The sequence below is a fragment of the Trachinotus anak genome, unplaced genomic scaffold (genome assembly GCF_046630095.1).
Source record: "Trachinotus anak isolate AG129_WGS33_773 ecotype Australia unplaced genomic scaffold, CSIRO_AGI_Tana_v1 ptg000007l, whole genome shotgun sequence".
In the NCBI taxonomy this organism is placed as follows: Eukaryota; Metazoa; Chordata; class Actinopteri; order Carangiformes; family Carangidae; genus Trachinotus; species Trachinotus anak.
In genome coordinates, this window is record NW_027273858.1 from 750,477 (window position 1) to 769,438 (window position 18,962).

The window sequence follows — 18,962 nt, forward strand, 5'->3', positions numbered from 1 at the left end:
TTCAGTTATGGTCTGTTGTGACACATTTTACCTTTATCAAAAAAACTGCAGCTCCTGTGATTTGGATATTGTGTTTGTCCATATTATAATTTCAATAATATTTCGATCAATTGTTCAGCCAATTTCTATTAGTGATAATAATGATATATCTTTTTTATAAGCTCAGATGCCCATTGGCCAAAGTTTATGTCGGCCAAACTAAAAGAGCTTTGAAGTTACATTACCGCAGCAGTAACAATGACATAACGAGGACTATACTCTTGTCTTATATTTGACAGCACAACCATGGATCAGTAGCGACTTCACATTTTACCACTACTCAACATGTCAAAGTCTCTGCTGGAGGAGATACTGTAACTATGATTTTTTCTGATTATTTCATATTGTCACACTATAAAAATGTTAAAAATACATCACACACCCATGAGGACAAAAAAATTGGTTAATCTTCTATGTGATATTAGTTATTAACCTTTTTTTTAACATTAGTATGTTTTGTTACATTTTGAGTTGATGTAATTTTATTGTCTGACAGTTAAGAAGCTTCACATTAACCTTTTCCACAAAGTCTCATAACTAAGCAACACAAACTCAGATTAAAAACTAATTTAGAAGTTTTCAAAAAGCAAAACCTGCTTCTTTCATGTAAATCAAAGGATTTCAATAGTGATGCTACACTGGGACATTCAGGGTCATCCAGTGAAGCAGATGAGGGACGAGTTACAGAAGCTGTTTACAACAAGTTTACAAAAGCCTGATGAACCTCATCATGATGCTACAAAGGCTAAACCCAGATGCTTCAATACAACAGATCATGTTCTTCCTCACCACTCTACTCACCTCTGGTACCAGGTACAAGCAATGGAGGATATTGAAGGAAGCCAAACATAAGAACATCTGCACCCCCTCCACTGACTACAGTGTGGTTGTGCAGGTTTCCATACTAAAAGTATAGCATAATAATGAACGGATATATAACAGGCTACAGTGTGCAGAAGTCTGCAGTGTTTTCATGTTACCTTTGGTATCACCTGGCTTTGTACCCCCTGGTGGAGGTGATACCAAAAAGACACCAGGAACCAGCTCCTATCTACAACTGTCTGTCCAATAGTGTAAAAGAGCTGATAGTGATCTGAGAGAAATAAGAATTCCTTGTTAAAAAAGCCAGACAGGTCCGAGGATGTGAGTGCTCACCGTGCTTGTTGAGCAGCAGAGCCAGATACTCTCTGTGGTGGGAGCTGATGTAGAGGAGCAGAGCAGGACTCTGGCCGGTCCTGAAGCTCAGGGAGATGTTCTCTGCTCTCAGGCTCATGTCAGAGTAGAGGGGGGAGGGCAGGGCGCTGCTGCTCCTGTTGGGCTCGTTCACCACCTGCTCCTTGAAGGTGTAGCTGATGGAGGTTCCTGACTTTAAGTTGGCTGAAACCTCTGCAGGGAGGAGATGATGTCAAAATGTTTTTTTTAATTTTTTATTATTACTCTTTTATCCTGACACTTATCATTTCACTTTTTTAAAATCTAATATTTTTAATGTATATTATCCTAGTTTTTTATTGCTGAGTTGACTGGATTCTTGTCTGGTACATTTCATTATTCCGCCTTATACTAACCTGCATATGACAAATAAACTTAACTTGAACTTATGAGAGTATGATTTGCATTTGAATTTACATAGAGTACAGTACAGTAAACCTTCACACTGCATCTAACTAACAGCTAATCTCACAGTGCAACTGCAGCAGCGATTCTTACAGCACCGACGACACCTAATTAGTGAAGTGGTGAATTGGCAGCCACAGAAAAAAACTGCTGACAGGTGAAAAGAAAAACACAGTCGAGACCAGAGTTGTGTGGATGCAGATATGTGGAGCTCCAACAGACAACGCTGCTGCGGCTGTTAATTATTGAATACATATGAGGCTGCATCACTGTGCTGCCATCATGACTCAGTCCTGTGAAGGTGAGGAAACAAGAAGTCTAGGTGTGTGGTCTTTAAGAAAACAAATGTATGCAATGCATTAGAAACAGTCAGATATAAAACCCAACCAGGGCTGGTTTACAGGAAACTTTTTAAGACTCTAAGCAGTTGGGAAAATAACAGCGTCTCCTAAATCAGTCTCTGCACAGATGCTTTAGACCAGCAAAGATCTCAAATCTGATCATGTTTTAAATGCAGTGTTTCTCAAACTGTCTGAGAGCGACCACAAAGCCGAGCAGTGAGTAGTGTATATGTGTAGGTTTTTTAATATTAACTCATGTAAATTCAGACATTATTATTCGAAGTGTCTGTTTCACAGTGTTGTTGGACTTAAAGCAAAGTAACGGACTGTTTTGTGACACTGCCTACTCACATAGCTGCACCAGTTTCTGTTCAATGATTTACATCAAAAATGATCAGTGAGACATTTGAAAGGAAATGTGGATGAAGCTCACAGTTCTCCTGCCCTGGGATTCTAGTAAATTTCAGTAGTTATCAGCCTATTAACTATAAAATATGGACAACAGACAAAATCATCAACCAGTGGTTTAAGATCAGGTCAGTTAAAAGAAAATCAAATGAAAGTATCAGACAGATTATCATATAGTTTAAAAACCCCAAAATATTATTGAAGATATGATTATTGCAGTACATTAACCTTAATGTTCTCCTGCAGTATAGGAAAACAGACTCTTATTTTGTAACTACAGTATGAATTAGGAAGATTTTGACAAACGCTTTAAGTGTCCTGAAAATTATCAGCGAACCACAGACTTTAAAAGTGGCCTCGAGACATAAGTTTCCCACAAGATGAAGATGATTAGCAGCTGTGCAGAATAAGGATCGGGTGTGTCGAGTTCAGTGGCACAGTGTGCACCTTTATTTGTGACCTCCTTTTGGTGTGTATGGTCTCTCTCCGTATCTCAATGTGTGTGTGTGTGTGTGTGTGTGTGTGTTTTTATTTATACACCAATCAGGCGCTGCCCCGTTACAGCAGCTTTGGAGCATCAGTCACTGCTGCTGAATGACTCTGTCACTGTTATTGCTCAGTTCTGTCTCGTGTTTGAATGAGAGCTATTTATGAAACACTTGGTACAGCTCCATAACGCCAGTGTGCTTCATCTACTCAATAAGCTCCTGCAGTATTTAAACCCTGGCTCCTCACTCCACTCCCCACCTGATTCATCTGGTGCAACACTACAACTAAACTCCATGTTTCCTTGTGTTGCTTTTGACTCCAGCCTAACTCTGCCAGAACGCTGCATCACTCAGCTCCTCGCTGTGTCTACAAACCCCAGAGATCCAGCACCCAGCCTGCTCTGTGTTCGCCCTCCAGTCCCCCCAGTCCTCTAATCTGCTGCCCCCCCTGCTCCCCAGTGATCCCAGCCGCAGCCTTAAGTCTCAAATCTACAATAAACAGCCTTTGTTTCATCACTCAACTGTCTCTGTCTGAGTCCTACCTTCCAACAAAAGCTTTATTGAAAACGTAACAAACTGTGGAAATCTTAATAAAATCAAGGCCGAGACAGCTTGAATATTTACGTCTTATGGAATCGAGCAAACATTAAACATCAAATCTTGGGTTTGAATATTTAACTCAGGTTTATCTTAAGTAAAATTTCAGTGAGGAGAAGGAACAATCTGATAAATATCATATTCTGTCAGACAGAGAAACAAGATGATTTCTACCAACCTTCAAGTTACTGAAGGGAACATAAGACTGGGAAAAAATTGATATTAAAGGGTCTATTTGAAAGTTTTCTCTGTCACCAAATGTGGTGTCTTGCTGAGAGCAAGTGGTGGTGACTAGTGCTTTCCTATCATTTCACTGTTTTGAAATTCAATGGTGAGTTAGAAACCATCAAGATTAGAGGATTTAGGGACTCAATAAAAAAAACAAGAAAAACAGTGTGTATGTATTTCACTGAAGCTATAGCTCCATTTTAAAACTGTTATATCAGTTTGTTCAAAAGCTAACAAACAGATCTGAAAAGAGCTCTCCAATGAAAACTCATATGGGTTTGACTAAACAACGAGATACTGATGATACTGAATAATACTCTCTTCAGTCATCTTGTTTCTCATTTAGTCCTTATTTGCATAAAGCTAATTCTGCAGTGTGCCTCCATGATGGCTCCGGGCGCTGGTGGGCGACTGGTGACGGAGCCTGTGTACCTCTGTCGCAGAAGGCTCCAGTGTAAGCAGACAGGCCGCAGTTGCAGGAAAAGCTTGTGGATCTCTCCACACAGCGTCCCTGGTTCTGGCAGAGGGAGCCGTAGCTGCTGCAGTGGCCTGGACATCCCGCCTGAACCCCGGGGGTGATCTTGGCTCTCTCCTCCAGGTCCAGGGTGATGCCATTCAGCTGCAGGGAGCGAATACAACCCCGAAAGCCCTTCTGCCTGGAGGCGGTGCCCCCTGAAGACACACAGAGGAAAAACCTCAGCATTTGGTCTGTTCTTCTTTTTCTCAAAGGCTACACATATGATCTCTAGTTTCGTCTAGTCTGATCTAAAGTTACTGGATTACCTGGTTAATGATGTAGCACATAAAACTGTGAACAAAAATGCGCATCACAATTTTCCAAAACCTGAGGTGACATCTTAAAATTGCTTGACCAATAGTTAAAAACTAAAATATTCACAGATATCAATATAGAACAAATACAAGCAGTAAATCCTCACATCTAAGAAGCTATGAAACTATCATCAGAATGGTTTCAGATTTATTTTCTCTCTGTAAACTGACTGATTAACGGACTAATCATCATCAATCAACAGCTGTGCCGTCTCTTTGATTCACCCTTTTTCCTTGATTTTGACTCCAGAGCATCTCACACATACAAAGAAGTTCAGTTTTTGAAAACTCAAGTTCCAGTTACTGACATTTTGTGCAGCACAGTTTGCCTGTTTACCACCTGTATGCCACTTTATGTTCCTCCCAGAATTTCATTGTTAATTAAGTGGAAAAGAGTTTTGATCTTTGGATGATATAACTATAATCAAACCCTTGCTAATGTTCTTTTAAGTGTGGGTTATAGCATGTGATTATAGGACCAGAGCAGTTACATATTCTTTAATGTATCTCTCCCACAGCTTCCATTCAGCTGAAAACCACATGACAACTTTCATTATGTTGTGTGTCTGTCACAGTGAACACCAGTCAGAATTTATTCTAGAGTTGAATTGCACAGACTGTTCTGAGGCTCTGCACTGCTTTACCTCACAACAGTGACATAACACTATCAAAAATAAATGCAGACATGATCCTCTGTAATCACTGGAGTCTTTTCATACTGAACAGAAATGAATGAAAAGCAAATTATATCATGTCTATGGTCAAACGGGAGAGTGACACTGACTGACATCTGATTTTATTATTCACAGCTGAACAACCTTTGAACCTCCAGAAACTAGGATTTGTCACAACGCTCACACTGAATCTTTTTCAGTGATGAGGTGATGAAACGCAGTGAAACACAAACTGGCAGGTGAGAAATTCAAGGAGCTGACTTTCTACTATCTGTCTGCCAGCCGAGCACCATGCTGATTGTTGATATCTAGAAAGTTGGCGAGCTGTCAGTCTCTCTGACAGGCTGCTTGTCCTGCCCGGCTGCCTGACTGTGACAGGAAAATATATTTTTTCTTCCCTTCTCCAGCAGAATTTAAGCTCAAGAAGTTATTGTTTTCCGACTTCTCGCAGTACAACCTCCAACTGTCCTCAGAGTTCAGGCTCTGCAACATTATAATTGTCTCAGCATGCCAAACTGGCAACCTCAAGACTGTTATGATGAGATAAACAGCTTTCCAGGACTGCAGAGTTGATGAGGTTCATATCTAGTCCCAGAGTTTCATCAGGAGCTGTCAGGAGAGAACTACCTTAAGTAATGGACTGGATTCAAACACTGTCCCAAGGTTACTGCAAGGAAACTGACCAGTACAAATCAACATCTTGAGGAAATTTCTCACAATTTGTGGAGATTTTATCTCAGTCTATTAAGTGTATATGGAATTAGTTCCAAAAACTGGGCCTGAGTAACAAAATCTAGGCTGATTGAAGCAGCTTAGATCTGTCAGTTTCAATAACCAGACTCAGCACTGCAATAAGCTGCCTGTACACTATGGACTGGGATGGGAAGCGGTGCTGTAGAGGGGAGTTTAGATTCTGTGACTCAGCTCACTTCAGGAGGAGTCCCTGGGGTCAGTGAAGATGGTACCGTACCAGCACAGAGTCGTTCTGTATTGTGGTGCGGGTGTGGGAAAGAGAGAGGGATACGAAGTGAGTAAAAAAGATGATGAGAGGAGGGAAAAGACAGAGAGTTTTGTAACTTTGTTCTGGAAGTTAGTGGAAATGTGTCCAGAATATTTCGGAAGGAAAATAATAACTGGAAGGACAAAGACCTTGTCTGAGTTTTGTTTTGGTTTGTCTATGTTGAAAAAAGGCAGCTTTGAATTTCAATTGTGTACAGAGGTCCTGTCTCATACACACACACACACACACACACACACACACATACAGACTGTAAATAAAGATGGATCTAGGCTCTGTGACATCATCACTTTAGTCCTTAATAAAATGTAAACAGGTGAGTTGTATAAATTCAGCCGTACAGTCGTCATGAAGGAGGAAATTATCTCTAGAGACCAGAACAGTTTCTGTACCAGGCTGTAAACATGTTTCTTTCTGCTGTAAAGACATGTGAACATGGGAGTCTGTGGGACTGACTCACTGCTGGAGCCAGACTCTAGTGGTCGTTAGAGGAACTGTTGATGCTTCATGTGTCAGACCTGGAGGTTGGTGCTGGAGACACACTCACCTATGAATAACTGGCTGTTGAGCTGCAGGTGGATGTGCCCGTCAGCAGGAGCCTCCCTGGCGGCGGCGGGGAGCTCGTCGAGGCGAAGTGATGCCTCTTTAACGTTACGCTCGGCTCTGATGCGATGCCACCTGTTGTCGTTCAGCGGGAAGTCGGCCTTCACGCCAACCTCCAACGGGCCGTTACCCACGTCGAAGGAGAACAGGACTTCAGTGGAGGCTGCATCAGCGAGGGAAAAAGGAAATCAAGACTTACTGCAAATACTCAACAACAGCCCTCTGTTACCTCCGTTCACCTCGTCCTCCCTGCAGCCTGCTCTTGACTTGTCCCACCTGGAGACAGGCCAGGTGTTGGCCAATGCTCACACATACAAATACACACACACACAAAGGTGTGCTTGGGCACGTCTGCAGAATGTACATCCCCTGCTGGATTTCATACAGTGTATGATTCAACTGTACATGTTGTTCTCATCATCCCACAGTTCACAAACTGGTTTAATCTGAATTTGTAAAGCACAACCTAAAGCAGAAAAAGAGGAGACCAACATGTAGTCAAGTAAAGTTGCTAATGATGTCCTATCTGCATGACAGAAAATTTAGCCAACAAAGCACGCTGCCCTGTTGAGCTCCTGCTGAACCTGTGAGACTTTCTCATTAATATCCAGACTATAAAGGGCCCTTTATGTTCGCAAACTCTCTCTGGTCGCCTGTTTTTCTCTTGTTAGCCTTTGACCAAGGACCACTCTAAAGCTTATTCCCTGTGAGAGTTTCACCATCTGTGGAGGGAAGAAGATGAAGTGATTTTTAGCGAGGGAGCAGCTGACACATGAGCTTTACTGGAACTTTGAAAAGAAAAACTATATTCAGACTAAAGTAATGTGATGCAAACAAATGACACCGACCAGCTCACAAGGACGTCACACTAAAAGCAGTTGTCATAGCAACCAGATACAATGATTGCTGGACATCTAAATTGTAGTAGATGAATCTCTACTTAAGATGAGAAGACAAAGCTACACTCAGTGTGTTTACGTGGTTAAATAACATCATTACTGTTGGTTTCCTGCAGAACTCTGACCTTGTAATTATGATAGCTATATTTCTGCGATGAATTACACTACATTTACATTTAATCATTTTGTACTTTTATCCAAAGCGACTTACAAGTGAGGGACAACACTAAAGCTTCAGTGCAGCTGGAGACCTTGGTGTAAGTAGCATCTACTAAATCTATTCAATACGGTGAAGTGCAAGGAGATCAGATAACCAAGTGCATAGTTAAGTGCTGGTTAGGCTGTTTTTCAATGAAGAGTAATTATAATTTGACATTTTTTCCCTAAAGATACAAGATCCATACACACACATCTATAAATAAATGCAGGAAACATTTTTTATTCTTTTATATACACAAAAGCAAATCTTATTAGACTAATGAACTGGTTTGTGTTTGTGGACTGAAAATGCTTCTGTGACCACGAAATCGAGACAAATTTTCATACATTTAAAAAAAAGCTTGTTTTTCTTTCTGGCTCATTGCTGTCATGTAAGAATTATTTCTCTCCATATGGAGAACTTCACTTCTCTGTCATGCATATGTTAAACCGGGGTTATGACCAGGTTCTTACACTTGTGCATTCAGAGAGAAGACTTGAGACGGGACAAGTATTGCTGTGGCAGCGGTGTGACAGGAGTAACAGTGTGACTGTCCTCATTTTGGACTGTCAGTCTAAAATCTGCAGCTTCAGACTATATATTACTAACAAAAAAAAAAAAGCTGCCACTGGTTCCAGGGAAGAGATCCAACCTCCAGCTGCAGCGTTAAACCTGATTTTTTTGTATAACCTAGTTTCTAGTGTTGATATATTGTACAGTCTGTCATAAAGAGTTACATGTACTTTTCCATCAAGCTACGATGGTGGATTAATTTTAATAAGTCACAAAAAAGTAATACAACACTTTATCAAGAGCCGAGAGACAGCTACAACAGCACACCCTATGTGAACTACGATGAAGTGTTCCAGCACAATGATATGTCAACAACAGTACAATACAATGATACAGTGAACTATAAACTCTGGTGGTTATAAACAAAATGTGCTGCAGCGGCTGAAACAATGACACTGCAGTGATTTCCCAGAGGAGGAAGAATAAATGGTAGGGGTGCAGGAGAAGCATATATAGGGTTTGTTAGGGTTTAGAGGACCTGAGGAGGAGCTCCAGGCAGGTCCATCACCCCCAGCTGAGCTCAGTCCAGATGAACCTTTAGCTACCAGGATGATCCCTCCTGCTCAGGTTGAACCCAAATTTAAGTGCAGACCGGATTAGACGCAGGACCTGAAAGGCTTAACTTACAGCTGAGTTCGATCCGAATGAAGTCTGTGATGCCCAGGTTTTCCAGGAAGACTCCAGAGGATGAAGTGGTTTTAAAGAGGAAGGAAATGTCCGCGCTCAGCTCTCCGTGGAATGTGGGAAAATGGAGGTACGACGTCTCCTTGTCAAAAAACGCAGCGTTCCAGACATTTTCTGCAAAAAAAAACAAACAAAAAAAAAACCTGTTAGTCATGGTTTTGAAATGGAAAGAAAGAAGACGAGATAGGTTTGCAGTTCAGCTGATGTTTGCCCAGTATTGTACTGAGACATGACACACAACAACCATTCATTTAAAAACACATGTTCAAGGTGGCATTAATGGCTCTGGACTGGACTTACTGTCTCCATGGCAACGGAGGGGTCCTACCCTGTAGGCGCTCTCTGAGCCAGGCCTCTGAACATCAGCCAGCACTAGAGCTCTAACAGGGAGGTCCTCCTTATGGGTCAACAGGCCAGTGTCATTAGCCCTGAATGGTGGGGAGAGGATGGAGGTGGAGGGTCATTATTGGAGGCATTAGAGGAGGAAAAACAGGATGAAGAGGGGAGATGGGGAGCAAAGAGAAAAACAAGTTAAAGTGACAGTGAAACAAAGGGAAGATGCAAAAAACATTATGAATTTACACAAGATCAGTGATATTTTAAATGTCTACAAAGAATCCTGAGCAGGGTAAACATGATCACTGCCTTCTGTTGTCCTGGAAATGAACAGTACCATTCAGCGTGGTCAGCATCACAGTTGCAGTGGTGTTTGGGGTCCACACAGTTCCCCTGAAGTCCGCAGGCGCACTGCCGGCTGCCTGGTGGAGCCCCGCCCCAATAGGTTTGCACCTGTCCCTTACCTGGACCTCCCACCCACCAGCTGAGTGGGGAGCCATCTGAAAGACACACAGACACTCGTAAGGAACTGATGTTCATTCATTGTTGGCTTTTTTCCAACTTTAACCATAAATGCAAAGCGTCAGTTTCCAACAGGTGGATTGTCTCCTGTTTGTCCATCCGTCCCACTGTCGTGGACACGATGTCTCAGTAACACCTTCATCGAATTTCATCAAATCTGGCACAAACATTTACTTAGACTCCAGGATGAACTGATTAGATTTTGGTGGTCAAAGGTCAAAGGTCAAGGCCGTGGTGACCTCACAAAGTCCCTTGACAAAGTCTGATGATTCTAGTTTCTACTTTTGTTTTTTATTTAAAACTGTTGAATTTTGGATTAACTGTGCTTCTATGTGTTGTCACAGAATATCAACACCTCACCAGGTGAGTGGAGAAGACGGGACTTCCTGCAGCGGTAGGTCAGTTCCTGTTCGCAGTGCTCTGATTGGCTGATGATGGCCGCCAGCTGCTCCTCTTCAGATGTGTATTCAAAGTGAGCCGAGTGCTGGTTCTTCCCCAGCAATGGTCGAACTCTGGTGAGATCTGTGTTATTGTGCTGAATCAACATCCACGTCTTGTCCTCTGGTGGAGACAGAGACAGAAAAAAAGACAAAGTGTGTATTTTTAATTTTTAATTTCCATTTGTGTGTGTGTGTCAGAAACTGAGCTTTGGAGCCTCACTCACTGACAGGCAGAGACAGAGGCAGGATGAGAGACAGACGTGTTTTGATGTGTGTGTCAGCTACCTGTCATGTTGCAGTATATTAGCTGTGGTCTGATGGGTCCGCTGCCATCCACATCAATGTAATAATAGCCCGACGTGTTCCCTTTGTGTTTGTATGCCTCACAGGACTGCTCGTATATCGCTGAGGAGAGAGGGACAAACATCATCATCATGAATATCGCAGCCATTTATGTTCACGTTATCTTCACTTTTTTCCTGGAGACGTTTTTATGAGCTGTTTACAGTCGTATACATCCAACCCAACAGGTTAGAGTATTTCTCTCTTTTTTTTTATTAAAGGAGAGATTATAAGACAATAGACACACCCAGCACCTGCACTGCTATTATTTTGTTTTGTTTTTCAGACTGTGATCTCTTTAAGCACTTTGCAGGTCGACCTTTAGTGCAAAGTGATGCTATTTGTTTAAAACTGCATTGGAACTTCAGTATTTTGAATGATTTTCACCACAATATGATCCAGTTATTATACAACATAAAACAGGACACTATACAAAACCCTGAGAGGAAACCTGTAGTGTCGTTCTTTTTTAAAGCAGAGGTATTCTACTGTCAAACATATTTAAATTTTTACTCTCATCTAACTTGTGGCAAGAAATAGAATAATTCTGTTTTCCAAAAATGTTGACTACTAATGTTCCTCTGACGGAGGTCTTTGAGTGTCTCCAGGAGTTTCACTATGAGTCACTGAGGCAGAAGCTCTGGCTCAGTAAAACATCCAAGCTGCTCTGAAGTGCTGAGATTTGCAGTCAGGACCCACATGGCTCCTAAATATTTCTATGACTGATTCTTATCTGTGAATTGTAATTGGAAAATAAGTTAAATGGTTTGGAACACATCACTCTAGACCACAAAAGTGTCTAATAATCCAATTCATCTCCTTCATTGCTCATTGCTTATTGTGGGCACCACTGAGCGACTTATTGATCTTCTTGCTCTGTTTTTGATTAAATTTTGATTAATTTCAGCTTTGACATGCCTGAATATTGTAGTAAATGGTACAAACATCGTCTGTGATTTATAGTTTGGGCAGAGGATTGTAAAAGGAGCATTTCACTGAATCTTTATACAAAATATTTACACTACACTAGAGCACATGGATGTATGAATGGTGAAGAGGCAAAAACCTCAGGCCCTGTTCAGACCTGGTATCAACATGCGTCTTCAGTGATCCAATCACAAGTGGTCAGCTCTGAGCTCATCTGTTCACACCTGCTTTAAAATGTGTCTCAGTGACTTGTGATTGGATCTCACTTACCTGCTTCATATGCAAATTAACAGGTATGTGTTGTTGTTTTTAGCCAATCAGATAGACGGGTCCGTTGTCGATGTGGTTCCGTGTATGTGTGTGTATGTATGTGTGGCCCAGGACACATTTGCATTTACGCTGCTAAAAGCATGAAGCCATATGTGGCCCAGACGTCCTCTGAAGGTCTGAGTGATCCGATCTCACCTGCGTTCTCACCTGAAGCTGTCCTCTTGTGGTCAGATCACCCAGGACAGATGTTAATACCAGGTCTGAACACATTCATCTGAAGAAACTCCATCTTGGCTGAAACTGTACGACTAAAAAAGACCTCTGTGTTCTTTGTTCTCTTTAGCTCTTTTCATCTTCCTCCCTCGCTCCTCCTCCTTCTCCTCTAAGTCCCTCTCTTTGTGCTGATTGGTTTCCCCTGCTCTGACTCCTCAGCACCCACACAATGATGATTGCAGCAAAGGTGTTTGATCTCAGCCTGACCTTCTGCTTCAACAGCGTCTGCAGGGACCTGACATTAAGAGCAGCAGGTTGTCTCATTACAGGAAACAGGTGAACACAACTGCAAACATAAATACACACACATGCGCGCACACACAGACTCCATGTTGTATTTTTGACCTCTGAAGAACAACAATAGCCACAGCGCCGAGCCCTTACAGCTATGACAGGTTGCACCGCTGTAGCTGGTGCTGGAGCAGTTGCAGTGAAAGGTGCTCCATGACTGACTGCAGCTGCCTCCATGTTCACAGTGATTTGGAGAACACCTGAGATATGGAGACAGGAAGGAGAGCCCACGTTTAGACTTCATCCCAATAACCGTTCCCCTTGATGGGTTAGGGTTATGTGCTTTATTTAAATAACTCCACAACAGATATTATTATGCGGGTACTACGTTTGTGACATGTTTTCTTATTTGAAAGAGACGGCAGGACGGAGCAGATACAATCATCAAGAGGAGGGTGAATGAGAAACAGCAGGAGGGTTATTCAGAGATCAGGACACTGCAAAAATCATCACAGATGTTTGTGAAGGCAGCACAAATTCTACAACAGAGAATTACAGGAAAGATTAAATTTGTCCGAAGAATTAGATGAAACGAGCACAAAGCAGACACACCCTCATCGTGTGGATCCTCTGGGTTCACCTGCTGCTCACAGGTGTTCAGGGTAGCCTGAGATTTAAATGTAAGGAGGTGAAACCTTTGTGTTAAGGTCAGGGTAAGGTTTTCCTGATGAACACACAGATCTCTGAAGATAAAAGTAAATGAACAGTAAATGCTTTACCATTCACTATTCCTGTTTACGGCTCTACTACCTCTATTATCAGCTTAATGAAAATACATGAACGCTATGGCAACAACTTGGCACAAAGGCATAAGACAAATCAGACTCTGGCTGGATAGATGGTTTTTTTTCAGTGCTGGTTTTTGTTGATGATAATAAAACAGTAAATGTTGGGGAATCATAAAAACATCTGGACAATTTCTTAACTAACTTAACTCTTCACTAAACACCTCACATGTCTAATTGTGTAGCACAACTGGCTCATTAATGTTGGATTGACTGGAAAAATCTCAACAGGAGGAGTAAATCAGAAATCCTGTTCCTTTCCTCCTCCTTCTACGACAGCTGTCATGATGCGTTGGAGCACAGCACGGAATCCTCATGGGTGCATGTATTTAACTAGATGTGTGTAAAACAAAGTGAAATGCTCAGAAACATTTCCCTAAACTAATAACTGTTGAAGTGAGGTGACTCCACACATGTTCCTGTCATCTGACACATCTTTCTGATGGCACTGACTGGAGCAAAGTCTGTTTTTTTCTTCCCTGTGCAGTTTCCTGTTGATCAGTGGTGTGTTTGTGGAAAATAATTCTGTTGTTATTATTTCATCCTCCAGCCTCATATGACTTTTAGCGTGGATTGTGGTATCAAAAATACTATAAACACAGTGAAACTGCAGCAGCTGACTCGGATTTTTTTTTTTTCTTCTGAATGTCAGCTTTGTGTCAGGATGGAGCTGGTGGTTCCAAGCAAAACAAGAAAGAGAGGAGGAGGAGGAGGAGGGGAGGAGGAAAAAAGAGAGAGTGAGAGAGAAGAGACAAAATGATGGAGCTACTTCAGGGGAGAGGAATCCAGGAAGGGGAATTGAGGTTGAGGTTGAGAGAGGGATTGAAGCAGAGGAAGGAGGGAGGCAACTAAAAAGCGGATGAAGGTTGGGAGGAATGGAGCTCAGTGGCGACTGGGTAAACATATTAGGAAGGGAAAATGAGGTCAGCGACTGCAGGGAGACTGAAGAGAAGGGGAGAGGGAGCACAGTGTGTATGTTTAATCTTTTAGTTGGTGGGAAATTCACTGCTGGAAAAGGCCTTACTCAGCAGGCTTGTCAGAAGGTAAAGTCTGCTTTTTAGCACCAATTTATTTGCCTTCTTTTTCTCTAAAAGTAAGTTAGGATGGAGGCAGGTGCAGCACTTTGTATTTACTCCACTGCTTTGCTCTTCTAAATATATGCCTTATAAATTCTGGCAGTCCTCTGTTGCCTTGTTTACATTTTTTTCTGAGCCACAGAATCCACCGATAAATTCGGTACATGTGATCAGTCAAGCAGCACGGATTTCAGGAAAGTATACTGTAGGTTGGAGGTAAAAGGTTGGAGAGGTGTAAATCAATTTTTCAACCTGACATTTTATTGAAACAAAAGCTGCTTGGTGGATAATGTGTGTGCCATTTACCAATGGGCTCTAATGATTTGGAAAAAGGTCTAATGTCATGTTCTGAGAGCAATGTGTTGTTGCTCGCACACACAACAACATTAAACTGACACAGTGGAGCTTGACTTGACATTTTCTGCATTAGAGAAAGAGAAAAGAGACATATTAGAGGCCATGGTTTCTCCACTGCTTTATGACATGGAAATGTCTAGAATATTGATTGGTTGCAATGGATTTTGCTGTGTACATCACACATACATACATATACACACACAAAGGTATGAGACATCTCTGTATGTATATATAAATATATTGTATAATGAATGTATATATACACCATGCAAAGCTAATTTAAGAACAGCTAAGCCAAAAGAGGCTGTTTGTAAGTTTTCTGTGCAGCTGAACATGGTTTTGATTGTCACCTGACAACAGCTTCAGCCTTTGTTGTGTTTACAAGACAAGAGGTTATAATACAGCAGCTACACCTCAGGGCGGGTTGGAGGCTGCAGTGAGTCGCTATCAGAAATTGAGGAGACGGGCCGGGGCTAGCTGGTTAGCATGCTTTCAGTTTCAGTAGAGGACACAACAACAGCCGTAAATGACAACGCTGGCTATGTAGCAATAACAAAATTTACATATAAGACAACAAGGGTAATTTACTCTGTAATGTGTAGCAAACACTTGTCCACTGACTTTCAGTTTGGCTGAACTGATTGGAGGTCGTCTCTCTGGAAAAGAGAAATGTGTCCAGAACAAAAAAGACAATAACAAAAATAATAAGAGGGAGATAGCACACAAGGCAAATAAGAAATCTTCTTCAAACGTACCAATTTCCTCTGTCCACGGACAATAACTTTGAAACATAACATCCCAGAGTTTTTACAAACCCACACACTGAGACACAGCGCCAGTCAGGGCCGTGCAGATAAAACGCTGGGAACAGAATGGCAACTTGGCAGAGAGAAAAAAATGATTTCTCACTGTGCTCATTTCACTCTGGTCCCTGCTGAACAGTAACTCTAAATGTTGTGTGTGCGTCGCGTATTCTCTTCATAACAGTCCACACAGGATCACTGCTTCTCACAGATAAAAAAACAGAGAGAGTGAAACCACGTCGCAGCCCAGTGAGAAGCAGCTCCACCTCATATGATGCTAAATGACAAATAATAGATTTTTCTAGCGAGGAAACATTTTGGGAAACATTGAGACTGTTGCCATAATTCTCTCTGTATCTAATCCAAGTCTTTCTAATAATCCACATGTAACCCCATTTCACAGGAAACCAGTCACGGAGCCTTCAGAGGGAGATTAACAGGATTTACAAAAGAAGAGTGACAACAAAATCAAACAATTTAACATGATCACACTCTCTTCTGTTAATCCCTTCTAACACACAATCTTCTGGATTAATAAAGGTAAAAACAGATTCAACGTTTGCTTATGTTGGTCTGACCTGTCGATGATGCCACACATGTCGATCTGCAGGTGACTGTAGTTTCCCATCAGCCTCTCCTGCACCTTGATCAAATCCACCTCTTGGTCGTCCACGGTCAGCAGACGCATGCAGCCCTGGAAGGCTTTGAAAGGGTTCATACACTCCTGGCTGCTCGCTTCAGAGGGGCAACCTGCACACCAGAGGAAACAGTAAATGCTCAGTAAATGAAGCCAACCTGAAACACTGATTTCACATCACAGATGACCGCACTGAGAAGATCAGAACTTTGATCCATGCACGTGTTCATCTGTCCGTCCCTCTCTTACCACCAAAGAAAAGTTGACCTGTGGTAATAAGAAATGAGGGACTGGCGTGAGCGGTGGCTCCTTCATCTCCGTCCACTGCGATGGTCAGACGTCCTCGTCTGGAGATCAGAGCTACAGAGTGCCACTGACCGTCATTCAGAACTGAACCTGAGGACACACACACACACACACACACACACACACACACACACACACACACACACACACACATCTTTACCTTGATTTCAATTTAATCCTGTACTTCAGTATCTTCTACATTCTTTATCTAAACCTGCAGTGAATCTGGGTCACAGACTGGAATCGATATGAGCAGATGACGCACTGGCTTTTGTTGGATGTTAGAGGTGAGGATGAGGTTTTAAGTACTACAAACATGATAGCTTATTGATCTCCAGAGAGAAAATTCTCTGTGACTGCTGTTACTCTGCGTGGAGGCCAAAGGTCAGGAGCTCGCAGGCTCTTCTCACAAAGATGTATATATGGCAGCAGAAGGGTTTGAATCCAGATCTACTGGCTGGAGAGTTTCACCAACATTTTTTCTCTGGCTTTTAGAAATTATGGGGCTAACATGCAATTTTATTTCACAGTTTTTTATTTCAGCAAAAACAAAGACCAACTGCATCATTGAAGTTATTCCTGTTAACGCTTGTTTAAATTCCTTAAAGCACAAGTCAGTACAGCGTCGTTGTGAAAGCTCATCTGGACCTCGATCTGATTTAACTGCACACAGGAAGGAGACACTTGGTGAGGGTAGTTTCAAGTCTAGGTTGGAGCTTAGTGGTCAGACTGACCTGCGGTGAGCTCCAGCGGCGCCCTGCCAGGCTTGTGGATCTGTAGATGGAGCATTGCTTTGCTCAGGTAAAGCCAGACCGCACCCCCTTGGTTTGGGAGATCGAAGGTCAGCAGCAACCCCGCCTTGTTCCACGTCCGAAACTGAAGCCCCACTGACATGCCCATTGATGACGGTTCAGTCACCCTTGGCAACCAGAGGAAGCTCTGGGGCCTGGTGAACGTCATGGCAACAAAAATGGGTTCAGCACAGGAAAAGGTCACATTGCCCTGAGATAGAAGGAGGAGAGAAGAGGGGAAAAGATATGGAGAGACAGAAATTATTATAGCCAAAGAGGGAAAACACGATAACGTATGAATATAAATTAATTTCCAAGGCTGTGTGGCGGTGCCCTCATGCACAGAGATCTCATCAGCAAGTCTCCTTAAAGAGCATGGGAGCATTACCATAATGATAATAGCCAGGCTTAGAATAAGCACCAGCAGCTCAAACTGAAGGCACCAATGTCACCCAACAGCTATCTGAGGTCATAGAGGAAGTACAGGGAGGTGGAAAGAGTGACAGATGGAGAAAGTGAGGAGGAGAGAGCGGGAAATAAGACGGTGATGAATAGACTGGGAGCAGTCGGCCTGCATGAGTGGTAACTGCAGTAAGTCCACTGCCTGGGCTGCAGCAGTGATACGTTACATCCCAGGTTGCCTACTGGGAATACTGGGTTTCTATTTTCAGTGGAGTATGCAACACGCAGACACATGATCATATCTAAAAGCTCTTTGTGGGGTAGTTGAAGTGATAAACAGTAATGCAGACTGAAGCGGAGCGTCCCGCAGGGATTCAGCACAGTCCACGAGCGCACTGACAGAGATACATGCCCTCTCAGTATGAGCATTTACAGTCAAAGGGATTTTAGGGAGGAGATATTTTCCTTCAAGGCATTTCACCCTTTATGATATTGCAACAGCAAAGGACAATATTTATTCAGTGTGTCCTCCTGATACACAGAAATAATGGACAAGTAGCAAGAACAGCACGACAGAAGGTGGACACAAGGTGGACCTGTCCTGACTGAGTCCATCTTGTGTCCAGACCCCTCAGACTGTATCACTGTGTGTTTAAATCAGAGACCATTTCCCCCTAGTTTAGCTCATGGTTAGATCAGCTGCACTAAACACTGTCTACTGTCTATAATTATCTGTTAATACAGAAAACACAAGTATTGTTGCTATGGTTACCTGCAATCAATAGAGTACAGTACCTTCAGCAGTCATTTAGACTGTTGACCCAGTGTCTGTGAGGATTGAGAATGAGTGTTTTTCATGGTCAGTGTTGGAAAGCAACAGATGATATCTACTCAAGCACAGTTCTGTGGTATTTGTACTTGAGTATTTGCATTTTATGCTACTTCATATTTCTACTCCAAATATATATTATTTATATATAATAATATACTTCACTGCGTTTATTATTCGATGACTCTGGTAACTGGTAAGTAACTTTGTAGACTGAGATTATTAATACAAAATTAATCAACAAGTAAATTCTGATGTATTTCTAAAGTTGAAGTGACCCAGCGGTTTATGAAGTAATTAAAATTAGACACATTTTCACCTGCGGCAACACTGAAATTATGGTTAAACATTAATACATCAGTACCAATAATGTATA

At 42.1% G+C, this 18,962-nt stretch overlaps 1 protein-coding gene across 1 annotated transcript in view; it reads right to left on the reverse strand.

Annotated features, from left to right (window-relative positions):
* The window catches only part of LOC139622503 (contactin-associated protein-like 4), a 68,020-nt gene that overhangs the window by 9,698 nt on the left and 39,360 nt on the right, over positions 1-18,962 (reverse strand). Inside the window, exons 8-19 of the mRNA XM_071479830.1 lie at positions 17,299-17,566; positions 16,508-16,654; positions 16,200-16,371; positions 12,694-12,800; positions 10,783-10,902; positions 10,418-10,618; positions 9,873-10,035; positions 9,500-9,627; positions 9,143-9,313; positions 6,789-7,007; positions 4,151-4,390; positions 1,195-1,425 (exon numbers count right to left, since the gene is read on the reverse strand). Of these exons, the coding sequence (XP_071335931.1) occupies positions 1,195-1,425; positions 4,151-4,390; positions 6,789-7,007; positions 9,143-9,313; positions 9,500-9,627; positions 9,873-10,035; positions 10,418-10,618; positions 10,783-10,902; positions 12,694-12,800; positions 16,200-16,371; positions 16,508-16,654; positions 17,299-17,566 (2,167 nt within the window). The remainder of the gene's footprint in view (positions 1-1,194; positions 1,426-4,150; positions 4,391-6,788; positions 7,008-9,142; positions 9,314-9,499; positions 9,628-9,872; positions 10,036-10,417; positions 10,619-10,782; positions 10,903-12,693; positions 12,801-16,199; positions 16,372-16,507; positions 16,655-17,298; positions 17,567-18,962) is intronic.